The sequence below is a fragment of the Enhydra lutris genome, unplaced genomic scaffold, assembly GCF_002288905.1.
Source record: "Enhydra lutris kenyoni isolate GAN:26980312 unplaced genomic scaffold, ASM228890v2 scaffoldscaffold45, whole genome shotgun sequence".
Classification (NCBI taxonomy): Eukaryota; Metazoa; Chordata; class Mammalia; order Carnivora; family Mustelidae; genus Enhydra; species Enhydra lutris.
In genome coordinates this window covers 7,619,614-7,647,245 of record NW_019154129.1, presented here as the reverse complement: position 1 = coordinate 7,647,245, position 27,632 = coordinate 7,619,614, and the positions used below count along the sequence as shown (strand labels likewise).

General features: G+C 48.4%; 1 protein-coding gene across 1 annotated transcript in view; it reads right to left on the bottom strand.

The window, feature by feature from the left end:
* The window catches only part of LOC111156070 (glutamate ionotropic receptor NMDA type subunit 2A), a 368,159-nt gene extending 341,396 nt beyond the window's left edge, over positions 1–26,763 (bottom strand). The window contains exons 1-2 of the mRNA XM_022516657.1: positions 26,707–26,763; positions 24,853–25,284 (exon numbers count right to left, since the gene is read on the bottom strand). Of these exons, the coding sequence (XP_022372365.1) occupies positions 24,853–25,266 (414 nt within the window). The 5' untranslated portion in view covers positions 25,267–25,284; positions 26,707–26,763. The remainder of the gene's footprint in view (positions 1–24,852; positions 25,285–26,706) is intronic.
* Positions 26,764–27,632: the final 869 nt, after the last annotated feature.

The window sequence follows — 27,632 nt, the reverse complement described above, 5'->3', positions numbered from 1 at the left end:
ACCTACTCAGTGCTAAACCTTGTGCTGAGGGCTGACGGGTCAGTCTCTGCATGTGCGGTTTCCCCCACCAGGAATGCCCCTTCCCCGGTAACCCCATGGCTCCTTTCCTCCCCCACTAAGGGGCCTGCTCACATGTCATCCTATCAGAGAGGGTTTCTGTGTGTTCATTAATGGTGTCCACCAACCACTCTAGTTTCCTCTCTTTCCAGGGACACAAGGAGGAGAGTGCTTTCCTCTGCCCTTGACTTAGTTGCGGCCAATCGAATGGAAGCTGAAGCCTTTAGGAGCCAGTATGTGAACTCGTCACACCCTTTCTCCTCCATTGTGACAACTGGCCACAGTCCATGTGGCACAGGCCCTGACCACCCACGTCTCCAAGTGAAGGGATATGGAGCAGAGCTCCTCACTGACGCTTGGTGGGCACGCTGCATAAATTAGAGCTATGCCTTCGTTGTTATGAGCCACCGAGTTATAGTGTTATTGTTTCTGCAGCATAACCTAACTCATCCTAGCTGATGCAAGTTTTCTGACATCCCTAAGCCCAAGGACATCTCCTGTCACCCTCTGTCTCTTTCCTGGCTTTTACCTTAACCCTTACCACAATCGGACATTATCTATTTGTCCTAAGTTCCTATTTTGTCCCAATCCCCTTAAATGTAAGCTCTTGGAAGGAAAGGACTTTGTCTCCCCCGGGGATCTGGAGTCCCTTCAACAGTGTGCCGAGATGCAGGAGTCACAATATGTATTTAAGGAATGACGCAGTGAGTGAATGAACAGAAATAGATAAGACATGGTTGCTATCCTCAGTGAGAATATTCTCTACAGAAGCTACAGAAGCACAAAAGCACAGCAAAGACATCTCATCCCCTGGGGGTTAGAGGTGCAAGTTTTCCCAAAGGGCATGACTTCTCAGATGAGTTCTGAAGGATGTGAGAGAGGCAGGAGCAGCAAGCAGCACGGGCAAGCACCAGAAAACGTGAAAGACTTTCAGACTACCGAAGCCACTGGGGCATCGGGTTTTCTTATATTTTAGCAAGCCAACAAGAATAAAACATTGTACAATTGCATAAAAAATAAGTTGGGAGTTTTATGGTCAAATTGATTTAGGAAACAATTTAAAACACAGTTGAAAAGACATCTGTAGTGCAGGACTTCTCAGAGCCTTGAATGGTCTGACATGTTTTGTAAATGTCTGAGGGTTTCATGACGTTCAGCATCCTCTAAACTTATTCTGGCGTACCTCTTCTTTGGAGGGAACAGCTTCCAGAAGTCTCTCTGGGAAATGCTGGACTACAGCAAACTGCAAAAGGGTGAGAGAACTGAGTATAGGTGAGAGAGGTGGGCAAAGGTCAAAGATCAGGGAAAGAGGACTTGTGTGGCCAGCAGTTTACATTTTATCTGAAAGCAATATGGTGTAAGTGATGAGTATGCAGCAAGAAGAGGTTTTCTCACCAAACCCCATGACAGAAAAAGGATGTCACTGCTGTCCCTTTCGACAGCACCAGCCAACATCTGCTGGGCCAAGAAGCTCATGAATTAGGACTCAGGAAGGAGTGTGCCTTTCACCATGTCCCTGCACCTCTCTGTGCCTCGTCTTTCACATTTGCATGACGACCCAGCTAAATATATCCTTTCTGTGGACTCTGTGAATTATTATGTTTGATAACGGGACTTTGATACCAGCAATAATTACAGTGTGAGGTATAAAGGTCTAAGGAACCATCTTTCCCCACTGAAAGAGCTCAGAGGCTCAAAAGACTCAAAAAGAAACAAAGAGAGTGAATAAGTATGCAGAAAATCCATTTTAAGTGGAGGGGACCCCAGACAACAAAAGGGATGGCTTGGCCTAAGGCCAGAACTGTCTGTTTTTGTGCCCCACCTCTGTGCCTGCACACACACCTGCCTCCTTCCTCCCCAAGGAAGCTCGGGCCACTCACAGGGACCTGAGGTTAGATGATTTTCAACACTCCTGTCACTCATGGGATCAGCCATTCTGTGGCTCCGCCCAAATCTTTGATGCCAAGAGCAGGAGGGAAGGAATCCTGCCATAAGGCAGGGCTACCTGCTCATTATGTGTGATCAGCCATGTAGTATGATATAAACTTTTCAAAGTCCAAATGATTAAATTGTCACTTCCTATTAGAGGAAGCACATTCAAAGGTGCAACTGATAGGGGAAGAAGAATCGGGAAAGAGGATGGAGCTGGGGCTGCTGCTATCTTCCTCTACTCCTGGTTTAGGAGACAAGATGCTCTCTCACTGGCGGGCACAGATTTGTTCTTTCAAACCACATGCTCTGGGCACCAGGGGCAAGAGCAGATGAACACAGTGTGGCAAGGACAAAGAAGAGGAATGTGTTTGGCCATGTGGGGAGGCCACTCTGACCATCACATAGCATGAAGGATACTGAGTGCACAGGATGTGGGGAAGGCAATCGCTTCGAACCTATGAAATGGAAAAAGGCACCTTGGAGCCCCTAACATTGAAAACCTAAGGACTGAAGAGGAAACAGGATGGGCAATGACATGTTTTGCATTTGCATTTCCTTTCAGAGGGTTCAGGGTCTCCGTAGGCCCCACACATCATATGATCTTCCCAAGAGCCCTGAGAGTTAGGTCAACCGAGATGAAGATCAACACAGGTGAGGAGGGGTGGGGAGGGCCCTTGGGGACAGAGCTGGAACAGTGGGACAAACTCTAGTTCACCTGATGGGGACACCACAGGGGAGAGAAAGAGCTGGAAGGTGATGGGAAGCAGACAGCCGTGATTTCTTGGGCACCAGGCAGAGGGTTTAGACTTGACCCTGTAAATAATGGAGACATCACCAAAGCTGTGAAGAGTCAAGGACAATATGCTCCAAGCCCCACCTTGTCTGGTGGGAGCAGAGGCTGATGGTGAGCACGTGAGCAGGGAAATGAGAAGACTCAAGGCAAAGTCAGGGTCCGAGGGAGAGGTGATAAGGACCGGGTAACAAAGGCAAGGAAGGAGGTCAACCAGGAGGTGGGGGGTGGAAGAATGGACGGAACCCGAGGGCCAGATGGGCAACCAGAGATGTTTCTGTCCTATGAGGCATGCAGTAATATGAAAGCACAGAGAATCAAAACCCTGATCCTCTTTCGATCCTTCTAATTAGTTGACAAGAAAGTCTCATTTTGGAGCTAATAGGTCTTCAACACCTTTCTGACACTTGCTAATCTCCTTTTTAAGGCGCATGTAACATGCTGAGCCTTTAGTGGGAAATGGTACCTTATTATATTTTAATAGCACGATTGTGTTTCCTCTTTTTTATTTCTTCTTTGACTTTTTTTTTTTTTAATTTCCGTAATTTTATTTGTTAGTTTACTGCCACCGTCTATTAATGGCAAGGGAAACTGGTTTCTACTTTTGGTGACAATATGGCATTTCTTTTTAAAATATATTTACTTTTCTTTTAAGATGTGAATAAAAGCATTGCAGGGAAAAAAAGAAAAGTTAAAAAAAAAAAGTCAATCTCCAATGAATTCAACATAGCACTACCATTTGACCCAGCAATTCCACTCCTGGATATATGTCCAATAATTGAAAATAGGTGTTCACACGACAAAATTGTATGAGAATGTTCACAGCAGCACTATTCACAGTTATCAAAAGATAGAAACAACATAAATGACCACCAAGGGATGAAAAGTTATGCTAAATTTGGTCTTTTCCCACCGCGGAATACCCTTCGGCCATAAAAAGGAATAATGCACTGACGCTTGCCATAGCACAGATGAACCTGGAAAACATCACGCTCGGTGAAAGAAGCCAGGCACAAGAGGCCACGGAGCATATCGTTCCATTCCATTTGGGACACGTAAATCCATAGGGACAGAAAGTCTAGCAGAAGCCAGGGCAGCAGGGAAGGAAGTGGGGGAGGCATGACTGCTTAAGGGTTAAGGGGTCGCCATGTGGAGTGATGAAGATGTTTGGAACCGGAAAGAGGCGAAGGTCATACAACAGTGTGAAGACACTAAACACCGCTGAATCGTTGATTCTAAAGTGGTTACGACAACATCTTTTAGCATTCTGTGTATGTACCACAATTAAAAAAAAAAAAGTCAAAATGGCCAAAAAGTTGTGAAGGTAGCATGGGAAGGACTGAAGCTTAACAAGCTCTTGTGAGAGGGCACCTGGGTGGCACTGTTGGTTAAGCGTCCGACTCTTCATTTCGGCTCAGGTCATGATCTCAGGGTCATGGGATCGAGCCCTGCATCAGCTCTGCGTTCAGCCTGGAGTCTGCTTGGGTTTCTCTCTCTCCCCCTCCCCATACCCCTCCCTGCACATGCTCTCTCTCTCTCTCTAAAAAAATACATAAATCTTAAAAGAAGAAGAAGAAGAAGAAGAAGAAGAAGAAGAAGAAGAAGAAGAAGAAGAAAAAGAAGAAGAAGAAGAAGCAGCAGCAGCTCTTGTGGGAAAAACCCCAGGCTGTGGAGTCAGAAGACCTGAGTTCAAGTCCCGGGCCTGTGACCCACTAGCAGTGTGACAAGAGCAAGTAGTTACTATCCACTGGGTTTCACCTCCTTCCACACAGCGAAGGTGGTGTTCCTCCAATACTGGCCAGCAGCATAGCACCTACATATCTAGGAGCTCAACAGATATCCACCCTTCCTTCCCCTTCTGAGAGCAGATGACTTGAACGGCAGGGACATCAATGACACAGATGGGGAACCTAGTAGGAGGACAAGTCAGGAGGGGACAGGTTCTAGACAGGTTTGGTTTGAGAGGCTCATGGTTCAGTGACTCAGTGATCACTACACAGAATGTTCTACTTCATGTCAAGGGGAGGAGGCCAGCAAGCAGCTGGAGGAATGGGACATAAGCCAGGGCAAGAGGCAGGGACTAGGGCAGATTGTGCCCCTAGGCAACTCCAGCTAAGGAAGACCACATCTGGACAAGAGTATTGTCAGAGTTGCTTTTAGGGAGGACCTGTCTCACCTGTTGGGGGGCACAGGTCCTACCTTCTACCAGGCAGAAGGCAGATTATCTTCAGCCAAGCTGGAGTGACTCCTGACCTCCAAGAAGCAGCAGACCCCCATTATCAAGGAGGGACCCTTAAGCCAATCCCAATCCCATTTTGCAGATGAAAAAAGGTGAGGCCCAGAGAGGAGAAAGAAAGAATAAAGATGTATTATCGATGTATGATCTCATATATATAAAATTCCTTTTTGATGGGGGAACCTGTTGGAGCTCAGATGCTATCCCAGGTCGGCCTAACTGAAAGCCTCCATATTTCCTAGTATGACCTGTGGTTCTCACCCCACAGATCACCCAGAGGAGGAAAGATGTTAAAGCTGGAATAGCACCCAGCCCAACCTCCTCACCTACTAAGGAGGGAACTGAGCCCCAGAGTCTGCCCCACCAGCCCACCCAAGCTCACTCTATCAACATGGTGACGTGAAGGACACTCACTAGCACCAAAATGCTGTGCCCTGTGCTGAGTCACTTGCAATGGCCCCAAGACACCCAGGCCCTAATCCCTGGAATTTGCAAGTGTTACTTTAAATGTCAACAGAGATTTTGCAGGTGTGATTAAATTAGGGATCTTGGCGGTGGGGGGTGCTCAGCTGGCGGAACATGCGACTCTTGACTCTTGATCTCAGAATCTTGAGTTCAAATCCCACATTAAGCGTGGAGCCTTCTTAAATACATACATACATAAATGTACATCTGTTAGTTTATGAAAATAAATAAATGAAGAGTCGTGGGATGGGGAGATATGATCGTGGACAGTCGGGTGAGCCTTAAATAAAATCACAAGGGTCCTTACGGGAGACACGACGAGGGAGGCAAGGGGCCGCACTGCTGGCTTTAAAGATGGAGGAAGGGGCCACAAGTTCTAGAAGGTGGGAAAGGCCGGGAAGCAGATTCTCCCATAGACCCTCCAGAGGCAACACAGCCTCATCCACACCCTCATTTCAGTGCAATGAACCCGAATTCCGATTTCTGCCCTCCAGAGCTGAAGGAGGATGACAGTGCATTGTTTTCAGACACCGAGTTTGTGGCAACCGGTTACAGTAGTCATGGGAAATTAATACAATCCTGGCCCTTCCTACTTATCCACTATTTTACTTAAACATCGACTGACCACCCACCCTCCCCCAAACCAGTGTCCTGGATCCTGGGAACAGGGATCATGGATGGAGTCATACATGTAAGTGAGGCACGGTCCCCACAAACCAAATAAGAGGGAGCACACACCACAGGGGGAGGAGACCTAGAGCAGGTGAACTGTGGATGGGACGTGGACTTGAGCAACCCGCTTCTAAGTTCAGCCCCAGCCAGGATACCGGATGTGGCAGGATTCCTGATAACAGGTGGGACCAGCGATCTGCCTAGATCCCTCACATTGTCACTGTGTATCTGAGGATTCGTATTCCTTGCTACAACTGCTTGGGGGTGGACGTATGGTCAGGGAACAAAAGCTTTCCTGAGAGCAGACGAGCCAGAGATCTTGGCTGCTTTAATGAACACTTCCAACCAATTGCACTAACCCAAATCACCCATAAAAGTTAACAGATTTAAGAAATAAAATTTGATCTCAATGTATTTGGGAGAGATGCCTACATTTACAGAAAGCTCATTATTAAAATTTGTTTGTTTGTTTTTCTTTTCTCTTCCCCAGGTATCCCGAATCTCTTGACTCTCCCCCCGCCCCCGCCCAGGTCCAACAGTGATAGGGAAATTGTTCATGAAGAATTCGGCAGACGCACAGGAATTGTTCAGACAACTCCCTGTAAGGCCCTGTGTGAGTGACGTGAATCACCCCTCTCAAAAGAATATTAAGCGCTATGTGCACAAGCGTCTGTACCTTTTGCAATCTGCTCGCTGCCCTTACTCTGCCTCGGCTCTCTCAGCTGCCAGAGAAGCCAATGAGAAGTGCTAACACCCTTGCACAAAATGCCTCTCTTGGTCTTGACACCAGCCCCCAAAGAGGGGAGTAGATTCCCGAGGACGCCAGCTCAAGAGAGAGAGAGACAGGAACAAGAACCGCCCTTGTCCGTTCAGAGCTTTTCAAGTTTTAGGAAATGTGGAGCCCCGGGTGCGATGACGACTCTGCTTACTGAACACCTGCTGTGTGATCCGGCCTCAAACCCGGGATGAGTGCAACTCCCAGGCAACATTTAGCAGCGTCTGGAGACATTCTGGGTTGTCACAACTGGGGGTGGAGGGGAAGGGGGGTGCTCCTGGAATCCAGTAGGTGGAGGCCAGGGATGCTGTTAAACGTCGTGCAAAGTACACAACACCTTCCACAACAAAACATTAGCCAGCCAACATAGCCGGTAGTGCAAGTTTGAGAAACCCTGCAAGAACGCCACCGGAGCTGGGTTCCCGTCCCGGCTCCCCCCACCTACCGCCTCTGTGAATTCACACACATGATCTAATGTCGAAACCTCCCTCCTCCTGCTGTCGCAGGGATGAAAGGTGTTAATATGGAGAAGAGATTTGTATCCAAGCAGGGACTCACCACATGGCATTGTCTACCTTATGCGCCGAGCAACGCGCTGTGTACTTTTCACGGGTAATTACTGGGTCTTCCCAACACCCTTGCAAGACAGATGTTACTATGAACCCATTTTATGGATAAGGAAGTTGAGGCTCAGAGTGGGTCAGTGACTTGCCCAAGAATACAGAGCTAGTAAGTTCAGGAGCCAGGGTTTGGGTCATCTGGATTCAAGGCACACACTCTTCCAGGCTTCACGGACAGGGGCGTGCACAGCCCAGCAGTGCACATGGGCAGGGAATGGATATAGTAGTATGTCCTAGAGTATTACTTTCGCTTGACTACTTGGTGAAGGGATAAATGGACACATCCATCTAGTAAGTCATTTTCAAATTATTTTGGCCTTAATACCGACACAGTTACGTTATGAGACGGGATGCAGAATCTGCATGAAATTCCAAGGTCAAGTGCAGAGAGAAGGCCATTTGGGGCAAAGCCTGGCCTCCAGCCCAAGTTTACCAGACTCTTCCCCATACTGGTTTCCAACAAATTGACACAAACTGAGTGGCTTAAAGCGACACACATTTGTCTTCTTATAGCTCCAGAGGTCCCAAGTCTGCAATGGCCCTCGCTGGACTAAAATCCAGGTGTCGATGAGGCTGTGTTCCCTCTGGAGGCTCCAGGGGAGGATCTATTTCCTGGCCTTTCCCAGCTGCTGGGGCCACCTGTGCTCCTTGGCTTGAGGCCACCGCCCCCGAATTCACAGCAAATCACCCCACCCTCTGCTCTGTCATCACCCCTCCTTCTCTGGCTCTTCTAGGGATCCTTGTGATGACACCGGACCCACCCGATAATCCAAGAGAATCTCCTCATTTGAAGATCCTTAATTTACTCCTATTTGCAAAGTCCCTTCTGCCATATAAGATAATGCATTCACGGGTCCAGGGACTGGGACATCTTTGGAGGACTGTTATTCTGTCTATCATGGCCCCTGGAGTAAAAGATTTGAGGCAACACTGAACCTAGATGTCCTAGACATATTCCAGGAAGGATTTCAAAACAAGGACTCAGTTCCTCATGCAGGAGCCCTGTTACCAGAATGGAGACCCTGTCGTGAGAAGGATGAAGTTGGTTTTAGAGTAGATGAAGGTCGGGATTCTGAGGTGGGGTACCTAATCCCTCCCCGTTCAGCAGAAGAAGAGCACTAAGGAGCCTTAGAACCGAGCTTCATGTACCTTCCAGCTTCTCTGGGCTGGTCCACGGGGGCTGCTGAAACAGAGTCCCACCCACTGGACAGCTCATACAACAGTTTTGGAGGCTGGAAGTCCAAGATCAAGGTGTCGGCAGGCTGGTTTCTCCTCAGGCCCCTCTCCTTGTTGTATAGACAGCTGTCTTCTTCCTGTGCCCCAACACGATCTCTTTTCTGCGCATGTCAGTGTCCTACTCTCTTCATATAGGGATACCAGTCATTTTTTTTTTTTTTAAGAGAGAGACAGAGAAAGAGGGCGTGTGTACACAAGTGAGGGGAGGGGGAGAGAGAGAGGCTTAAGCAGGTTCTAAGCCCTGCGTGGAGCCCAGTATGGGGCTCCGTCTCACAACTCTGAGTTCATGACCTGAGCTGAAATCAAGAGTTGGGACTGAGCCGACTAAGCCATCCGGGTACCCCACACCAGTCCTATTATATTAGAGCTGACTTCACCCTAAATTATAACCTCATTTTACCTTAATTACCTCTTTAAAGACCCCAACTCCAAGTCAGTCACATTCTGAGATACTGGGTGTTAGGACTTCAATATGTAACTTTTAGGGTGACACAATTCAGCCCATAACCTTGCAAACAATCAATTCCAGACCCGGGCTCCTCCCACCCTCAGACAAAGCAAGAGATGTGCCCCCTTTCTCCTAGAAACCACTAGAATTTGAAAGCCTCTGTGCATAGGGGATAGAGAATTTCCTATTCTGAAGGAGAAAGGGAAGCCACAGACACTACCAGCAAATCAAGTACGTGATTCCAACTAAGGCACATCCATGGTCCTGTTTTGAAAACTGGTCTTTAAAAGTCTCATTAGGTTGCTGAGTATTCCCACTGAGTTATAAAATTTTTTTTTTTTTTTTTTTTTTTTTTTTGCTTCTGTAAATGGCCACCTCATGCTCCAAAACCAGAGACTGAAACAGACCTTTTCATCCAACCCCAGTGAAAACAGCAATTCCTTGGGTAGGTCCTGCCCTGCAGGACAAGGGGGTAAGGGGCCGAGGACGGAAGCTGGCTTCAGCTCCATGCCTGTCTCTTTCTGGGGAGGGAGGCGTGATTGTAGAAAACGGCTGGACAATGACCTTGCAGGAGAGAATGGAAGAGTCCTGGGCTCAGAGGTGGAAGCCAATGAAGGACGTTTTTGCTCCATATTTTAGGGAAAGGAGCTTCAACATGTTTTCAGCCCCGCCTCCCCATCTCAGATGACCTATGGCAGGGGGGAGTATGGCAGAGGAAACAGCCATCCTCTGTACCTCTGTCCCGTTCTGGACAGTTCCAGGGGAAACCTGCTGTACACGATTTGGCACAGAAGACATTAGAGGTATCAGTCGTGTCCTAGTCCTGTGTCCAGCTGATACTTGTGGGAACAACCATTCTGCTTGATACGATGAACGCTCTGATTTCAATAGCGAACAGCCACAGCCTCCTGGGTCTTCATGTCCCTCTGCCACTCAGTCCCTCCCTCAGGAACCCACCACCTTCTCATAAGCAGTGTTACAGGACCAACAGCTGACCCAGCAGGGGCTCCAGGATGTCTGCTCTCCTGGGGGGTGACTGTCGCAATTATAACCGGATGTCAGAGAGGGGTGCGTGGGGGAGGGATCATTAACCGCAGACGTCTATGTCTTACAGTGCTGGAGGCTAAAAGTCCAAGATCAAGGCACAGGCAGATTCAGTGTCTGAAGACCGTGGACAGCCCACCTCCTGGTTCACGGATGGCCACGTTCACACCGTGTCCTCACATGGCAGAAGGGACGAGGGAGCTCTGTGGGGTCTCTGTAATCGGGGCACGAATCCCATTCGTGAGGCTTCATCCTCATGACCTCATGACCTCCCAAAGGCTCACCTCCCAATACCATGTCACTGGGGTTGGAATCTCGACACATGATTGTGGGAATGGGGGACACAAACATTCAGTCCATGCGAATGATCGATCTTTACGAGTAGTTAAATATTTTGAAGATTGCCCCCACGCCCATTCGTATCAGCCCTGAATCCCTTCTACTTTTGTTTAGAAATTCATTTCACTGCCCTCACCCCCGCCACGGGAAGGAACACCTTTCCATGCCGCCTACGCGCTATCCCTTTCTGATCACAGGGATGTGCCTGTCACATCACCAACCTGCCTTCGCTCCTCTAGAGAAAGGAAGAGCCCACCGTTCCACAGCCCCATGGTTCACCACGAAGCCCGTGACACGAGCCCACCCTGGGCCCGACCGAGACCAGGGTCTCTGTCGCACCTCCTGGCCTCCCGCCATCATCAGATCCCACGAACTGATTTTCTGCTGGGAACGCTTACATTGTAAAGCAATTTTCTGAAGCAACATTGATACAGACACAATGACAGAGCGATGCCTGGTGACTAAGAATGAATAATCACAGAACTCCCTGCCAGGCTTCAAAATATTTATTATTTTTTAGAAATTCAAATTATTTCACCATACTTTATATCGGAATCCATCGTTTTCTGAGGTTTTCCACTTACACGATGAAAAGTATCAGAGAGGCGAAAACGTGGAACACCTAGGGATATAGAAGTCCGGCTAAATTAAATTCGATTCCGCAGCTGGTGCCATGAAAGAGACGCACGTTAAGACAATGAGGTACCATTTCCATGGAACCAAGCGGGACAATTTTTGTTTCCGATGCAGGCCACAGGTAGGTGAGGGAGGGACTTCAGCATAGCTACTGAAAGTGTCCAGGGGTCCAATCCTTCCGGAAACCAATCAGCACGATGCCTCATGAGCCTTAAAATTCTTCATGACCAGGGACACAGTGATTTCAGACATCGGATTCAATCCAAAACCCATAATTTGGGGCGCCTGGGTGGCTCAGTCAGTTAAATGTCTGACTTTGGCTCAGGTCATGACGTTGGGGTCCCAGGATCGAGCCTCCCCCGCCAATAAGGATCTGCACTTGGCGGAGAGTCCGTTTATCCCTCTCCCTCTGCTCCTCCCCCCTTCATATAAATAAATAAAATCCTTAAAAAAAGGGACACCTGGGTGGCTCAGTTGGTTAAGTTGCTGCCTTCAGCTCAGGTCATGATCCCAGGGTACTGGGATCGAGTCCTGCATCGGGCTCCTTGCTCAGCGGGGAGCCTGCTTCTCTCTTTTAAAAAAAAAATCCTTAAAAAAAAATTCGGGGGCGCCTGGGTGGCTCAGTGGGTTAAGGCCTCTGCCTTCGGATCAGGTCATGATCCCAGAATCCTGGGATCGAGCCCCATATCAGGTTCTCTGCTTGGCAGGGAGCCTGCTTCTCCCTCTCTCTCTGCCTGCCTCTCTGCCTACTTATGATCTCTGTCAAATAAATAGATAAAATCTTTAAAAAAAAAAAAACAAACCTCAGTAATCTGCAACTCAGACATTTTATTATGAAGATGTTCACTGAGGTGTTGCTTTTAACAAAAACAAATGTGAAGAAATCTAAATTATGAAGGAATTCACAAAGTGTCCACAGAATGGAAAAGGTAGCAGGAGGGGCGCTTGGGTGGCTCAGTGGGTTAAGCCTCTGCCTTCGGCTCAGGTCATGATCCCAGGGTCCTGGGATTGAGCCCCGCATCGGGCTCTCTGCTCAGCGGGGAGCCTGCTTCCTCCTCTCTCCTCTCTCTCTGCCTGCCTCTCTGCCTACTTGTGATCTCTGTCAAATAAATAAATCTTAAAAAAAAAAAAAGAAAAAGAAAAAGAAAAGGTAGCAGGTAAAAATGCTTTCAAGTAATCTGTCATGCTCATGAGGGAATGGGAAGTAAGTCAGAAGGCAGACATGCAATTATATAATCGATACGTATATATGCTTATAGAGCGGGTACAGAAAAGACTAGAAGGAAACACACGAAGATGGCGACAGCAGCTTCCTGCGGTTGGTGACGCCAGAGGTCACGTTTATTTCCTTTCTAGGTCTTTCGATCTCTCACGTCCCCTCAATTGTACATCCGTAAGACTACTTTCATGTTAGCCGAGATGTATACTGACATATTTGTAGGTGAAATGCACCAGGTCCGACCCCGCGGGGGGGCTGGAGTTGAAACAAGAGCAGTCATGCTTTGGCAACTGTTGAAGCCAGGAGATCGGGACGGAAGGGCTCACAGGATTGTCTCTATTTGGGGATGTGTTTGGAATTTTTCATGGTAAAAGTGTTGCTTCGAATGCTGCCAAAGAGCTTTACGAAGGAATGAAAAAAATAAGGAAAAAAAACAGTACCAAAAATGACTATCAATTAACCCGGGCAAGACGAACGGCAATTAATTCAAGTGCAATTGGACCGTGAAGTTTGGGTCTTCATGGTGAGGGAGGAGGTGGGGGGTGCTGGGGGTGTAGGGGGCGCTGCCTCTTTCAGAACCCCAGGGGGTGGGAGCCTTGCCAGCCACCTGGCACCAGGGCCCCAGCAAACCTGTCAGTTTCTTGAGCTCAGCGCCCTCTCCCCGTGTTCTAGCTCCACTCACCCGAGTCAACCGATATTACGTTTCCTCAGTCCGACAAATAGCTTTAAAACTATTCGTCTAGAAAAATATGTTGCTTTTCAGCCCTTGGACTACAGACATGCAAGACAATGTGGATTTCAAATGCCACTCACTCTTTCTGGCTAGAGTTTCCTAATTTGGAGGAGACAAGATAGAGCAGGAGACATCCAGCCATTTGTGACAACAAAACAGAAATCGGCGAAAAGCTCAATGTTTTGATTGTGAGAACTGCCATCCAGAGGAAAATTCAGGAGCTTTCAAAACAACAGTCAGGGCTGGCAGCCTGGAGGAACATGGCAACAGGAGGGAAAGGCCTGGATTGTGAGCTGGCGCCGGGGCTTCCGTTAGCCAGTCTCTTCCCCTCCGCAGCTCACCCTCTCCCACCGCAGATGGTTGTGACCTGCAGGGGCAGACGCGTGGGAGGCCAGCCTCTTCTGGCCCCAAGTCCTCAAACGCGACTCTAGACCACAGCCCTCCAGGACACCTTCTCCGACAAGCCCCCGCCTTCCCAGCTCTGGATGAGTTGCCCCCTCTGCTAGATTCCCATAGTCCCCCTCATCCCATTCCCCCTCCCCATTCCCCGGAGTTACCCCAATCCCAGATGCATCACTCTGGGCTCTACCTGCCCAACCTCCTCCAGCTAGATGCACATCAAAGCAGATAACGTGATCACAGATACAGCTGCAGAGCATTCTGGCACAGGGTAGAGGCTCAATAAACGTTTGAAGAATGAACATATTAATGAGCCAATAAATAAATCAATTCCAAAGAGGTCGATGAATGGGTTTCAGAGAATCTGTGGACCCCCAACAATTGCACACGAATGAGCCATGCATGTTTCTGGACGTGTATTCCTCGGTGGGGGATGGGTGGTGGGGGGAGGGTCCATAGTTTTTATTGGTGTATAAAATGATCATGACTCCCTCCCTGACTCACTCCAGATTATTTTATATTCCTTGGGTGAGTATGTGGGCCTAGCTTTGAGGTGCCAGTGATTTTAAGAAGTCACCTTATATTCTAGAGTGAGTTTTTATTTTGTTTTGGGGAAACAAGCACAGCTGGCGACCAGGGGAAAATGATTGATGTCTTCTCACCTCAGTGAGACTTAAGAAGAAAAGATCCTCGAAACATACCAACTCCAGCAAAAATTACAGATGGTGACAAACGGCCACTCCCATTTCGTGTTTCCTCCTTGAACGGGTCACAGGGTCACCTCCATGGAGAGCAACATGTCTGAGGGGCTATCATGCACAAATTGAGCAAATATTCTTTCTCTTGAATTCTGTATTATAATTACTTGGATTTTTTTTTTTACCTACTTCTAATAAATAAATAATTAGAAGAGAGCCATTTCCATCACCTGGAACATTGTAAAATTGGAATGCAAAGACAGAGCATTTAGAAAGCAATTCTGGATTTTTTTTTTTCCCTTGGGAGATGTGAAGGAGACACAGAAGAAGTAAGTAAACTTAATGACTACCATCCAGAGTCATTACTGCCATAAGGAAATGAAAATGCAGGGGGTACAACAGACAAGAAAGAAAAAATTGACAACTGGAAATTCAGAGAGGGTTCTGGCTCTCTCTCTTTACAGTATGAAAGTATCCTTATACAACAATGTGTACAAAAACATGAATATACTTCAGGAAGTAATCACATTAATTGGATGCAATAGCAAAACTCCTCGTTTGAAGATTGCTGGCAATTATTCTAAACATTGTCTTTGGTAGCTGTACTTCTTAGCCAAAAACATTCCCACTAGTAAATATGACGCCAGCTGACCTACTTATGTTTATATTTTTATATGTGTGTGTGACTTGATATATACATAGGTTTTCTGCTTTTCAAATACCGTCTACCCTTCAAGATGATGTAAAGTCCTTTGGGGATTTGAGGTGATGATGCCAGGATCATAAATTCCTCCCCCATGCCGGGCAAATTTATACTGAATTACTCACACGCTTGCAGAAAGTGAGGATGTTGGTTTTCAGCCAAATCCAAGGGCCTAAAGTACCAGGACTTGGGGTTTAAAAAAAAAAAAAAATTCAAGGATTTGAGAAGTGCAGAGTGACTGAGTTAGAAAGAACCTCAGAGGTGACCCCATCCAATCTTGCCACTAGGAGTCCAACTCACCGCCCCACTCCTGATAGATGGGCAGTCACTCTCGGCTCAGCAACATCTGACAGACGTTGTTCCATGAAACATCACGGCCTGCAGTAGGACCTAATGGCCAAAGCTTAGCCCTCACATCAAGCTGGAACTTTACCCCTGATAATTTCATCCTCTGGCCTCAGTTCTGTTCCCAAAACAATAAAAACAAAAAATAAGACTAAGCCTTCTACCCCGTAACAGCCCATCTCTCCTATCGTCTCTGAGACTTCTCCAGGCTGGACTTCTCTAAATATTTTCTTCTGAGACTCTTCCTATAAGTCATTTAGATCCATGCAATCCTGAAGGCCCTGACCCAGGACGCACTGTAGTTTTTCAACATCCATCTTTAAATATCATCCCCCAAAACAAAGTCAAGTCTACAGATCATGATGTTTTGTGTTGCTGGAGACATCATCAGTTATGCCACTTAGCCATTGCTTCTACACCCCTGCTAATAGCAGCAATCTTTGCATCGTTGGCAATTATCCATTCTTGAAACAGAATCTTGACTGTTGAACTCTTCCAGTGATGTTCAAGGGTTGGTATGGGACCCAGTTCTGGCCAATGAAATGTAAAGGGACATCAACTCTAATGGAAAAAGAGAGGGCCTAGAAGAAAGCTTCTTCTCCCCCTTTTTGAATGCTGGCTTATGAAGATGTGATGGCTGGAACAGAAGCAGCCATCTTGTGACCAAGAGGAAACAACAGCTGAGAGAGGCAAAATACAAAAATAGAAAGGACCTGAGTCCTTGATGGGGTACTGAGTCACTAAATCAGACCTGGGGCTCCTTGTTAAACAAACAAACAAACAAAATATGTGTCTTAATTGTTTAAACCACGACTGGTCAAACATTCTGTTATTTGCAGCTAAAAGCACTCCTAACAACAGAAAAGGTATAATGGGGCTATTACCTCCCTTGATTTGACATTATTTTTGCAGAAATGTGGCCTTCACTTTTTTAAGGGCCATCTCACTACCTAGAATCTACTGTGCATCTGGTCCAAAACAAACAAGCAAATAAACAAAATCCCTGTGATTGAAGATCACAATCTCAAATGCTCACAGAGACCCTGCAATTAACATAACTGGGTGAATCTGGCTAGATGGGAGATAACAGGGAGCAAGGGCATTGAAATTCAAGCATTTTAAGTAGTGTATTAGTGAAATAAAATACTAATGTCTCTCTGAGGCAGATTCAGCAGGCAGTCCCCCAGTTCATGACCCTTGCAAAAATCATTCTCAGGTTTAGAAGCTACATCTCCCCCTTCCTGCAAGAGTATCATTTCTTCTGAAGTCCTCCAGTGCACCCTGTAGCATGGGTCCCTCCCTTCAATCCAGAAAGACAGTCCTGAATTCTAATTCCATGAGCCAACATCTTAACCAACTTGGTTAAGACAACCGAAATATTAACATAAAAGTCCCTCTTGAAACTAAGCCTCTTGCCTATACCAGCTGGATTCACAATCATTAACTTAAGAAGGCAATGAAATCAGAGCGTAAATAGAACCATGTAAGGATTCTTTAATCAAATACCTCAGGGGCTGCCAGGTTCCCTGGGCTATCACTGAGTTGTTTTATCCTTGGCAGAGACAAAATGAGAAACTGTGTCCGTCCACACCCTGAAGCCCTAAGCCCCAGTGCAAACATAAGGTCTGATCGGGGGAGTTATTTACTGCAAAGCTCCCTGAGACCGGCTCCTCTCGAGGTCATTTCTGCACCGGCAACATTTACCTTCACTTTGCCAGGATAAAGCTCCTGACAAGTGTGCAGAACTAAAAGCACCTGGTTGTCCCAGGAAATTCATATTCCTCTTCGTGTTCATATCAAGGAAATGTGCATTGGTTCGTGTTGGACCGTCCACTTCTCAGAGTTCTACAGGGATTCATCCCCACTTTCGTATCCCTACATGGCCCTTCATCATTTCTCTAGTGATGACAAAGCACATGCACATTTGACAAAAATAAAAGCTACAAAACACAGGAACAACACCAAGAGCATTCCTGGAGTAAATACTTATTATGAGCCAAGCACTGAGCTACTCTATGAAGTAGGTACTATTTCTTTTTTTTTTTTTTAATTTTTAAGATTTCATTTATTTATTTGACAGAGAGAGAGAGAGATCACAAGCAGGCAGAGAGGCAGGCAAGGAGAGAGGGGGAAGCAGGCTCCCCACTGAGCAGAGAGCCTAACGTGGGGCTCAATCCCAGGACCCTGAGATCATGACCTGAGCCGAAGGCAGAGGCTTAACCCACTGAGCCACCCAGGTGCCCTAGTAGGTACTATTTCTGTCTCCATTTGGAACATGAAGACACTGAGGTCAGGCTGGGGTCAGAAACAAACAAACAAAAGACACTGAGGCCCAAAGCCTTTGAGGGGTGTCCCCAAGATCACCCAGCTGGTAAGTGAAAGCCTGAATTTCAACTCAGACAACCTAACTCAAAGGTTCAACTTATTCACCATGCCGGAATGACATTTCTTCAAAGACTGACGTAGCCACGAGTCTACCACTCAAAGATAACCACTGCTCACATTTGGGGATGTTGCTTGTTGGTCTTTTCTTGAAGGTGAAAGAATTTCCAGAGCTGGAATAGGCCTTAGAGATGATATCACCCCAACCCATGTTTTGCAGGAGAGCCTAAGGCCCAGAAAGGTGAAGGGCCTTTCTCCAGGTCATACTATATTTGGAAACGGAATGTAGATCCTCGAACCCTTTTGTGCAAGGTTTTCTGGGGCCTTCGGACTCAAGTTGCTTGGTAGGGGCTTCGTGGAGTACTGTGTTGAGAAGGGTCTAAGGCCTGTGGGCTCAGAAATGCTATAGCAGATTAGTGACGGCAGCAGTGAATACAGCAGCCTGGCCACGTGCCCATCAGGAATTTGCCACCTACCAAGAAGTAGCCCCTGGAAGAGAAGGAGAATGCCAGGGGAAGGCTTTCTTAATAAAGACCAGCTATGCTCTTCACCTGCATCGGGGATCTCAAACCCCAGCACCTTCAGGGCCAGGTCTCTAACATGAATGAGTCAAGTGGGCAAGCGGAGAAATGAACAAAGGAACAGCACCTGCCCTAAGGGGTGGGGTGCCAGTCACCTCCACCCAGCCGCTGCCTGCCAAGGGGAGAGATGGGGCTGGTGTTCCCCAGCCTGCTGATTTTTTCCAATAAAGCATGAAATTTGGATTTCTTAAAAACTGCGATGTCTCCTAACATTAATGCTGGCAACGACTTCAAATTTGAATAATAAACAGGCAGTGCAGGACAAACAAAATACACCCGCTAATAACATTATAACCTCTTGTTTTCATGACGGCCTGACCAGAAGCCATCACTCTGTGTTACAAACCCAAGATTCTATTTGTATTTCTCGTCTCCTCTTCTCTCACTCTCTCTCCCTTTCCACCTCCCTCCCTATCTGCCCCTTCCTCCTCCCTCCATCACTGCATCCAGAGAAGCATTTCCCACCTGGGGCTACCATAAAGAATATACACACTGCCCCCTCCGAACCCACCAGAACACAGCTATCCAGAGTCCAAGTGATTATCAATGACTCCAAGGGCCACTTGGGAAGGTAGTCATCCTCTTGGGGTGATGCCTTTTGCTCTCCGATGACTTATGTAAGGAGGAGTAGACGATTGCATCTGACATGCCTCATCGCAAAGGCTAAAGATAGGCCTCCCCACTCTCTCAGGAACTACCCGATGCCTTCATGGCAGGGGCTGAGTGGGCTCCACCAACATTGCAATGTGTGCGTCTGCCCTTTCCATGAGCTTTCAGTGTTTCACTCAAAGCCAAACAAGGGAGCTACCAGGTTATAAGAGAAAGTTCCACCTCCTGCTGATGACCTATTACTCAGCAGCACCATCCGGGCCTTTTGCATGGAACCCCCCAGTTTCCGTTAATCGAAAGGGTGGCTAGTAATTATCTGCCCATGAGAACGGAAGAGGCGACTTGGCACACACCCATGAAATCAACCGGCATTTAGGGAACGAACACTGCACAGAAAGCCCTAAACCACAGTGTGGCAAGTTCATCTGGAAACTGGAGCAAGCTGGCATCAGAACCAACACCTTGATTCATTCAGTCAACAAACGTTTACCGAGAAACAAATGCGAAGGGTAAGATCAGCACAAGGTTCCAAGAAGAACACACATGTGAACCAGAAATCAACCTTACTAAAGGTGGAAAAATAGAAATATTCGTTTCAATGAATGTGGTAAAAACAGAATACTCCACGGCCCTTTAAAATCATATTTGAGGGGCGCCTGGGTGGCTCAGTGAATTAAGCGTCTGCCTTCAGCTCAGGTCATGATCCCAGGGTCCTGGGATTGAGCCCTACATCAGGCTCCTTGCTGAGCAGAGAGCCTGCTTCTCCCTCTCCCTCTGCCTGCCACTCCCCTTCCTTGTGCACACACACTCTCTCTCTTTCTCTGTCAAATAAATAATTTTTAAAATTATTTTTAAAATAATAATAATAATTAATAAAATAACATTTGGGAAGTCTACTTAATAATAAGGGAAAATTCCATGAATACATAATCAAGTTTGAAAAAAATAAAAGCAGGACGTAAAATATAACTGGGTCAAAATCAGAGTGAACACCCTCAGTAACCTTCCTCTTCTGTTCCTAAGACACAGAATTTATAGATAAATCTTTAGATGTTTTAAAATTTACATAGTACTGCTTGGAAATAGGAAAAGGGAATCACAGATCAAAAATAAAGAGAACTCCCTGAAAATAAGTGAATCAAAAGATGGGACTCTACAATTTCATGTAGGAATCAAAGTCACATGGTTCATGGGGGATGGGTTCAATATGAGACATGGAAGCAGAGGTCCCAACATCTACCCAGGGGTAAGAGGCAAAACTGTACCCAGAATCATGCTGCTGGGAATCATGGCCAAAAACGATGCCCCTGTCTGTGGCAAGGAGCCAAAATGAAGCAACTTACATTAGACTGAGAGCCAAGCCTGCACCAAAGGGTATACAGAGCAGGGAGAAAGCTCTAAGCTTAGCTGTTGACATGAGCTTTACTACCCTTGCAAACAAAGGGCAGAAGAAATCATAAAATCACCTTAAAAATTCACAAACAAAAATCAGAGGACATATGAGGACATCCAATGATCAGAATCTACAAAATGCAAGAATTCATACCTGAAGAAACAAAGACGCTAAAGCAATCAGAGAAGAACTTCGCAGTCCTTTTTTTTTTTCCCTCTAATCCTCAAAGGGACAGAGGAAGGATTTACATTCACAAAGTGAAAAGAGTTTTGTTATAAAACAAAAAAAAGCAAGGAGGTATAAAAAGGGGCCAATCATTCATCTTGGAAATATGATGAACTACTGTTGAAATTAAAAGCTTAACGGAGGGGTGCCTGGGTGGCTCAGTGGGTTAAAGCCTCTGCCTTCAGCTCAGGTCACGTTCCTAGGGTCCTGGGATCAAGCCCCGTATCGGGCTCTCTGCTTGGCAGGAAGCCTGCTTCCTCCTCTCTCTCTCTCTGCCTACTTGTGATCTCTGTCTGTCAAATAAATAAATAAATAAATAAATAAATATCTTAAAAAAAAAAAAAGCTTAACGGAGAGGCAAAATAAGAGACCAGGTACAAATAAAAAGAGCTGGTTAACTGGAATATAGAACTAAGGAAACCTTCCCAAACATTGCACAGAGAGACAGAGAACTGAAAAAAAAAAAAAAAAAAAAGTTTAATTTAAGATACCTGGACGACTGATCGAGAAACTACATATGGAGAGAACAGAGAATATGTTGGAGAGGAAAGATCCAAAACATAATGGCTGAGATTTTTTCCGGAATTAAAGAAAACCCTGGATCTTCTGACTAAAAAAAGCCCACAGAGTGCAAAGTACAAAAAAAAAAAAAAAAAAAATCCCATATATGCAGTATAATCCTGAACTGATAAGTAACTAAATAGAGCTTAGAAGGAAATAGACCCATGTGTCCAACTGTGGTTACTCTGGTGACAGAACTTAGAGGGGAGAACTTTATTTTTTCTTTAAACGTTAATATACTTTCTAAGCAGTCTACAGTGAAGCATTAGGTTTATAAACTGTGGAGAAAGAGTATTCATTATTTCAAATACACATAAACACACTTTTTTAAAAAAAGTTTGTCCTCAAGGAACTTACATTCTAGTAAAGGAGATGAGGTATGGATAGAAATGTCATATAAAACAAAGTCCATGGACAGATGTAGCTAAAATCTAAGCAAGCCTTGCCTTTTCCCCACAGAGCCATTAGAAGTGGAGGAGAGGGTTGAGGACGTGAGGACACTGAGCAGAAATGTGAAGATCTAGGGCATATGCCTGATGTATTAGGGACTTTTGCAGCAACAAGAACGTATTCCATTCGGAGAGGATCAAAATGGCCAAACCAAGATAAGAGTAGAACTGTATCTCTACAGCAACCATTATTTTCACCTCTAACTTAACTATATTTCAAGACCACCCATTGATAGAAGGAAACATTAACATCTGTGTTGTAAATTAACACTACAAAAATGTGCCACTTAACACATTTCCATTATTATAAGGCTTTGTTCTTTTTTTCCTTGGGTCAAGTAGACTGAAGGAAAGGTAAAAATGTTGTGTGTGTGGCGGGGGGGTGGTGTTCAATTTACCTGATAATCAAATTAACTACCATTCTTGTCCACAGGAACACTAGTAACTATCATGTTACCAATTTGGAAGTGAAAACAAACACAAGTATGTTCTGGGCTTTACCAAATGAACATCATGTTAGGGGAAGACAGAAAGGCCTTTTCCCTTTGGGGAGATGCAGACTTTGTGGCCACAGCACCATGGGCACACTCAACCACACAAGGTAAGTTTTAGGCAATGTCTCATGGCTGCTTCTTCAGAGCCAAACAAACTGCATTCAGCTCCCAAAAAAACAGGTGGCAAAGGCACAAGCCAACTAGATGTGCTACTAATGGAAGGAAGGGCTGTTCACGTCTCAGACAATCTCTTTCCTTTTTTTAACACATCCAAGTTTCTCAAAATACCACTCTTTAACCCACCTCCACTCAACATCACCTGCTCATCCCACACATGGGGCCCAACATATACCCCAACATTATCTGCGCTCACTTCTTTGATTCCCTGCCATTAAGACCAACTCGGAAAGCCCCGACAATAATGAGGAGTAACCAATTCCCTTCACCATCTTTGAACCAATGTATATTTCCTTCCTCTCTCCTTTGTCAGCTCTTAAATCTCTCTCTAATCTTGCTTCTCTGAAAATGTCCTTTCTCTTCTTTCTCTTGCCATTTCCTGATTCCCTTTTCCTTCTGTACTATTCAGTGGGGTCATGCTCTTGTCCAATCCCCATTAGGCAGCTTCATTCTACAGAAGAGGAGGAGGCTTCCGCCCATACCCTCAAAACTCCCCTTCTAATACTCCTTTAAGGAAGGAGCAGCTGCTGGTCCAGTAGGTCCAAGACTAACATTCACAGTGGGCAGGGTAGCTGTATATCAAACAAGTGCTCAACTATGAGCCCACTCTCTGTTCCTGCTCCTTTGCCTCCAGTCCGATAGGTAAGTCAGGTAAGAGCCTGAGCCACACACCTGCCAGCTCAGCCCTCCCAGCCTCAAGACTCCTTCTCCAAGTCAGATTTCACCATATTTCCCCACTGATTATGCTGGCCCTAATGAATCCATTAATTTCACTTTCAACATGGCTACTGTCTTTTGCGTGTTGCTTCTTTCGTCAAAACTTCAGAAGGGAGGAGGGGTCAGTGGTAATATTTAGATCCCCAAATCACACTCCAAACCCCTGCTAGAAACTGTAGTTCTTCTTCATGCCTTCGTCAGAGGGTCGGTCATTCCTTATGCACAAGCCCTAGGCTCTGATTCATTGCACCTCTCCATGGCTTAGAACCTCCTATAAAATGAGATTAATTCCTTGACCCTCTTGAAGATGGGATGACAACATTAGAAGATAGGCTTAATTTGCTGGAATGTGAGATCACAGCTGGAGAACAAAACACAGATCTAGCTCCGTTGCCCACCATGTGGCCTCAGCCAAGTCATTACCTGCCCCCCTGTGCCTCAGGCACTTCATCTGAAAGTTGTAGGATGATCTAGGAGACTCCAAGACCCTTCCCAGCTCGAGCAATTGGTGGCAGGGCCACCTGTTCCCTACTCTTTTTCATCCAAGAAAGGAGCCCCCCCCCCCCCGCAAAACTGAGAGGTGGCTGGGAAAAGGCTCAGCCACACATAGAAATTCTGCTAGGCTGCAAACCAGTTAAAATGAATGTTTAATAAGATACTGCATTGGTTGTATACTTCGGCTGAATGTGCTGCAGCCCAGGAGACCTGAAAGAATATGGTTCCCAAAGGAGCTGGTGGGAATTGCTGAGGCAGAGGCAGAATCTGATTTGATGAATATAAAAGTGCTTTGAGAGCGTCAGAAAGAAAGTGCCCTGACAAATGTCTGCTTGCTCCATTTGGATGTCTCCTGCTATCTAAGGAACATACTCCAAGATGCTCTCAGGGCTGGGGACCATGGCACACGAGGCCAAGCACCCCCTCCTCCCCTTCCTGCCCCATCCCAGTCCTTCCCTGGGGCTTCGAGATACAGTGCACCCATGAGTCTAGTTTTTTCTCCTTCCTTACTTTGGTTCTCCCTTCTGGCCCTCTTCCATCCCTCCGCTTCTGCGTGACCCTCAAATCAGGCTCTCATAACATCTCATTCCAGTCTGGAAGTCTCTCTCTCTACTCTTCCCCAAACCAATACTCTCAGAGGGTCCACAGAAAGACCTTATCTCTCATCCTAAGCCAAGAGATGTGGACACACCTTTCATTAGGACACTCTCCAATTTCCTACCAAAACCCATCCTGGGGAGGCAACCCCTCCATTTACCCCTGTTAGCCCCACTCAGGGAACATGTAGGGAAATGCCAGGCCCTCCATGCTCAGGGTCTGTGCTCAGTTCTCTCTACTCAATCCTTAGAGGAACACCTTCCTGGGTGCCTCTAGCCCAGGACTTCTCAAACCCTCTACCCCATTTTCCCCAACAGCAGACAGTCTGTGGAAACATGACATTTCTCTGCCCTTTTGTGCTTTACCTAAAAACTATGCATTCTATTCTGTAACATACCCACGTTTAATCGTTTTAAAAATAGTTTTAGACACTTACCACAGAGGGAAAAATTGACATTTCCCCACAAATCGGGTAAAGCTGATATTATAGAAGCATGAGCCATAGCATTGCAAGTATCCCCAGGCTCACCTCTGGGCACTATTTGGAAACCTCCAAGCGTTCCACCACCCCATTACACATTACACATCTGCATTTTCTGAGTTCTTCCTGGCACAGCCGAAGTACCTCTGAGTACCCCACTCTCGGAACCAAGGTAAAAAGCATTTCCATTCATTTCTGGGTTGGAGAGGCAGGACCTGGCTCTCACCAGGACCACGACCCTCTTTCAGATCAAAACAGATGCCAGGGGCTCCCAAAGACCTGTGGAGGCTGTGTTACGATGGCACACTCCCCGGTCCTGGCAGCCTATCACCTCTCCGACTTACCTTGTCAGCCATGATCATAGACGCGCCCCCGTGGATGCCCAGGATGGGTATGAAAGTCTGCGAAGAGATAAAATCCAGCATCTGAGCCACGGCCTCCTGGTCGGTGTCGTCCCCAAAGACAAGGCCATGGATGCGCGCCCCAGACATGAGGTCGCACACATGCGTAATGAGGCTCTTGGGGTCCGTCCGGTTCATCAGCAGGGCTACCACGTTCACGTCCAGGGGCAGCCCTGCTGCCTGCTCTGGGCCCCACAGGTTTCGCAGTTCGCGCTCCGTCACGTCGTGGCTGTGACCCAGCAGCACCGCAATGTTCAGCGCCGGGGTACCCTTCTCCACCGCCGCGCCCTGCGCCGGGCCGCGCCAGACCAGAAGGGCCGGCAGCACCAGCAGGGTCCAATAACCCAGTCTGCCCATAGTCGCCACTTACGGTCCCTGCAAGGTGGAGAGGGAGAGTCAGCGCCACAGGGAGCAAGGATTCTAGAGGGAAGGGACTATGACCCAGGCCCTGGCTCTAGGAGCCAGGTAAGGCACCCATCCCCTGAGCAAGCTCACAGAGTCCCTGCCTTCATTCCCCATTCCGGATGCCATCCACATCCCTCCACCCAACTCTATCCACAACTCCCGTCTGAGCTAATTCTCCATCCCCGTCCACAAGTTGATCTTTGCATCCAACCTCCTTCTCACCCCGTCTCCAGCCTCTTCTCCATACGGAACTCTGCCCACATCTCCCACCACATCCCCAAGTTAGCTGTGGACCACAGCCCCTGAGCGTAGGCGCCCAGAGCAAACCCTCCAGCCACCGGTCTCCCACCTGCCTAGTGCAGACCAAGTTACCAACCCCGCCCCCCGCTGGCGAGGAGCGAACTACAGACCAGCCCCCGTGTGCGGAGGCGGTGCTGAGACTCCGCAGCCCCGCTCCGGCGCTGGGCTATTCGACCGCGCCCCCTATGAAGCTGCCGGGTGCAGCACAGACCTGGTTCCACAGGGCCCCCGCTGCACACCCGGAACCCCCACCCCGGCCCCGTGCATGAGAGTGAGGACACTCGCTCGTGCGCCCCAGGGTCCCGGGTGCCTAGGGGGAAATTAGGGTTCGCTCCACCTCGCGTTGAACCACTCAACAGAAGGCGGGCCCCAGGGCCCGCCCCCTACTCTCGCGCGTGCACACACACGCGCGCGCGCACACACACACACACACACACACGCCCTCTCTCACGCGCTCCGCGTGCAATGCAGAACCCCGGAGAGGAGGGAAGGCGCGTCCCCCCACCCCGTGGGCCGGCGCGTGGGAGCTGGCAGAGAACGTGCGTGGGGGGGAAGGTAGGCTCCTAAACAGCTCTCCGACGGACGCGAACTGTACAGCCCTTCCCCAGGCTTCCCACCCCAGATCCTGTTACCAAGTCGTAAGGGCATGTGGGCAGTGGGCTGCACAACCTCACAGGCACGCGCGCGTTTCTGCGCACAGCCGCAGGCCGCCGTAGCGATACCCACAGCCATCCGGAGTCCGCACACGTCCTCAGTCGGTGCACACACATGTATCGCGCTAGGTGCACAACTGCGCGTGCCTGCAAATACCAGCACAGTCGTGCACGCGTGCACAGGCGCGCGCCCCTCGGGCCCGGCGCTGCCGGAGCCGCGGGAAGTTGAGGAGAACTCGTTCTGGCCGCGGCACTCTTCGGGTGAGCGTCGCGGAGCACGGAGCCGCAGCGCCCCCTGGTGCTCCTCCCGCGCCTCGCTAACAGATGCTCCCTCTCCCGCTTCCTCTCCCTCTCTCTCCTGATCCTTCTCCCGCTCTCTCTCCGGTCGAGTCTTCCTCTTCCCCGGCCGGCCGAGCCCAGGTCTCCCGCTGGGACGTACCTGTAGCCGGAGAAGGTCGAGGATGCAGTGGGGCGCGCTGCGCGCACGAGCATCTCGGCCGCCTCAGCAGCCACCGGGTTTAGCGGGTTCCCGCATGCTGCGGCCCCCGCGCGCTCCCCTGGCTGTCCCGCGCTGTCCGCATCGCCCCCACGGGGGGCGGCTATCCCAGCCGGAGGCTCTGCAGCAGGGCTCTATCGGGGTGGAGAAGAGACAGAAAGGCAGGGTCAGCCTACCGGCAGGGGAAAAGGGACTGGGGGGCAGGCTGCAGTCCGCAATGCTGACAGCCCCCTGTGCGCACAGGGGGCTAGACCGGAGAGGGGGAGCTGAAGCTCGGTGCCCAAGACCCCTGTGCGGATCCTCAGACCCCGCGGTCGATATGGAGATCTCCGCTTCGGGGCGCACAGGAGAACCGGAGCCCCAGGTTGGCCACGCACGAGAAGCTAACTAGGCATCTCCACCCTCACCCCCTACCACCCGGCGCCGGCTGCTGGGAGTTGTTCGGCCAGGAGCTGCTGAGCGAGGGGGGTAGGGAGAAAAAGAGGAGGGAATGGGGGTGGGGGGGCTGGCTGAGTTTGCGATGAGCCGGCAGGAGAGGGGGAGGGAAGGACTCGGGCTCCCGCGGTCCCGGATCCCCGAGGGAGGGGCGATCATTTCCACGCAACGACCCCCTTGCGGTCCTGCCGCCCCCTCCTACTCAGGCCTCCCACCGTCTTTCCCTCAAAGGGGCCGCCCAGGCCCCACGTCCCGCGCCAGCACTCACCGCAGCCTCTCTCCACATAGTTCTCAGCAGTGGCCGCTCCTGGTCATCTCCAGGGCTGATGGCTGCGGCCCCGACTCTCAGCGCTCACCCAGCCCCATGCTCCGGCCAGCCCCGCGGCGCCTCCCTCCAAAAGCCGGAGCTCGGCTTCCAGCCCTACTCCGGACAG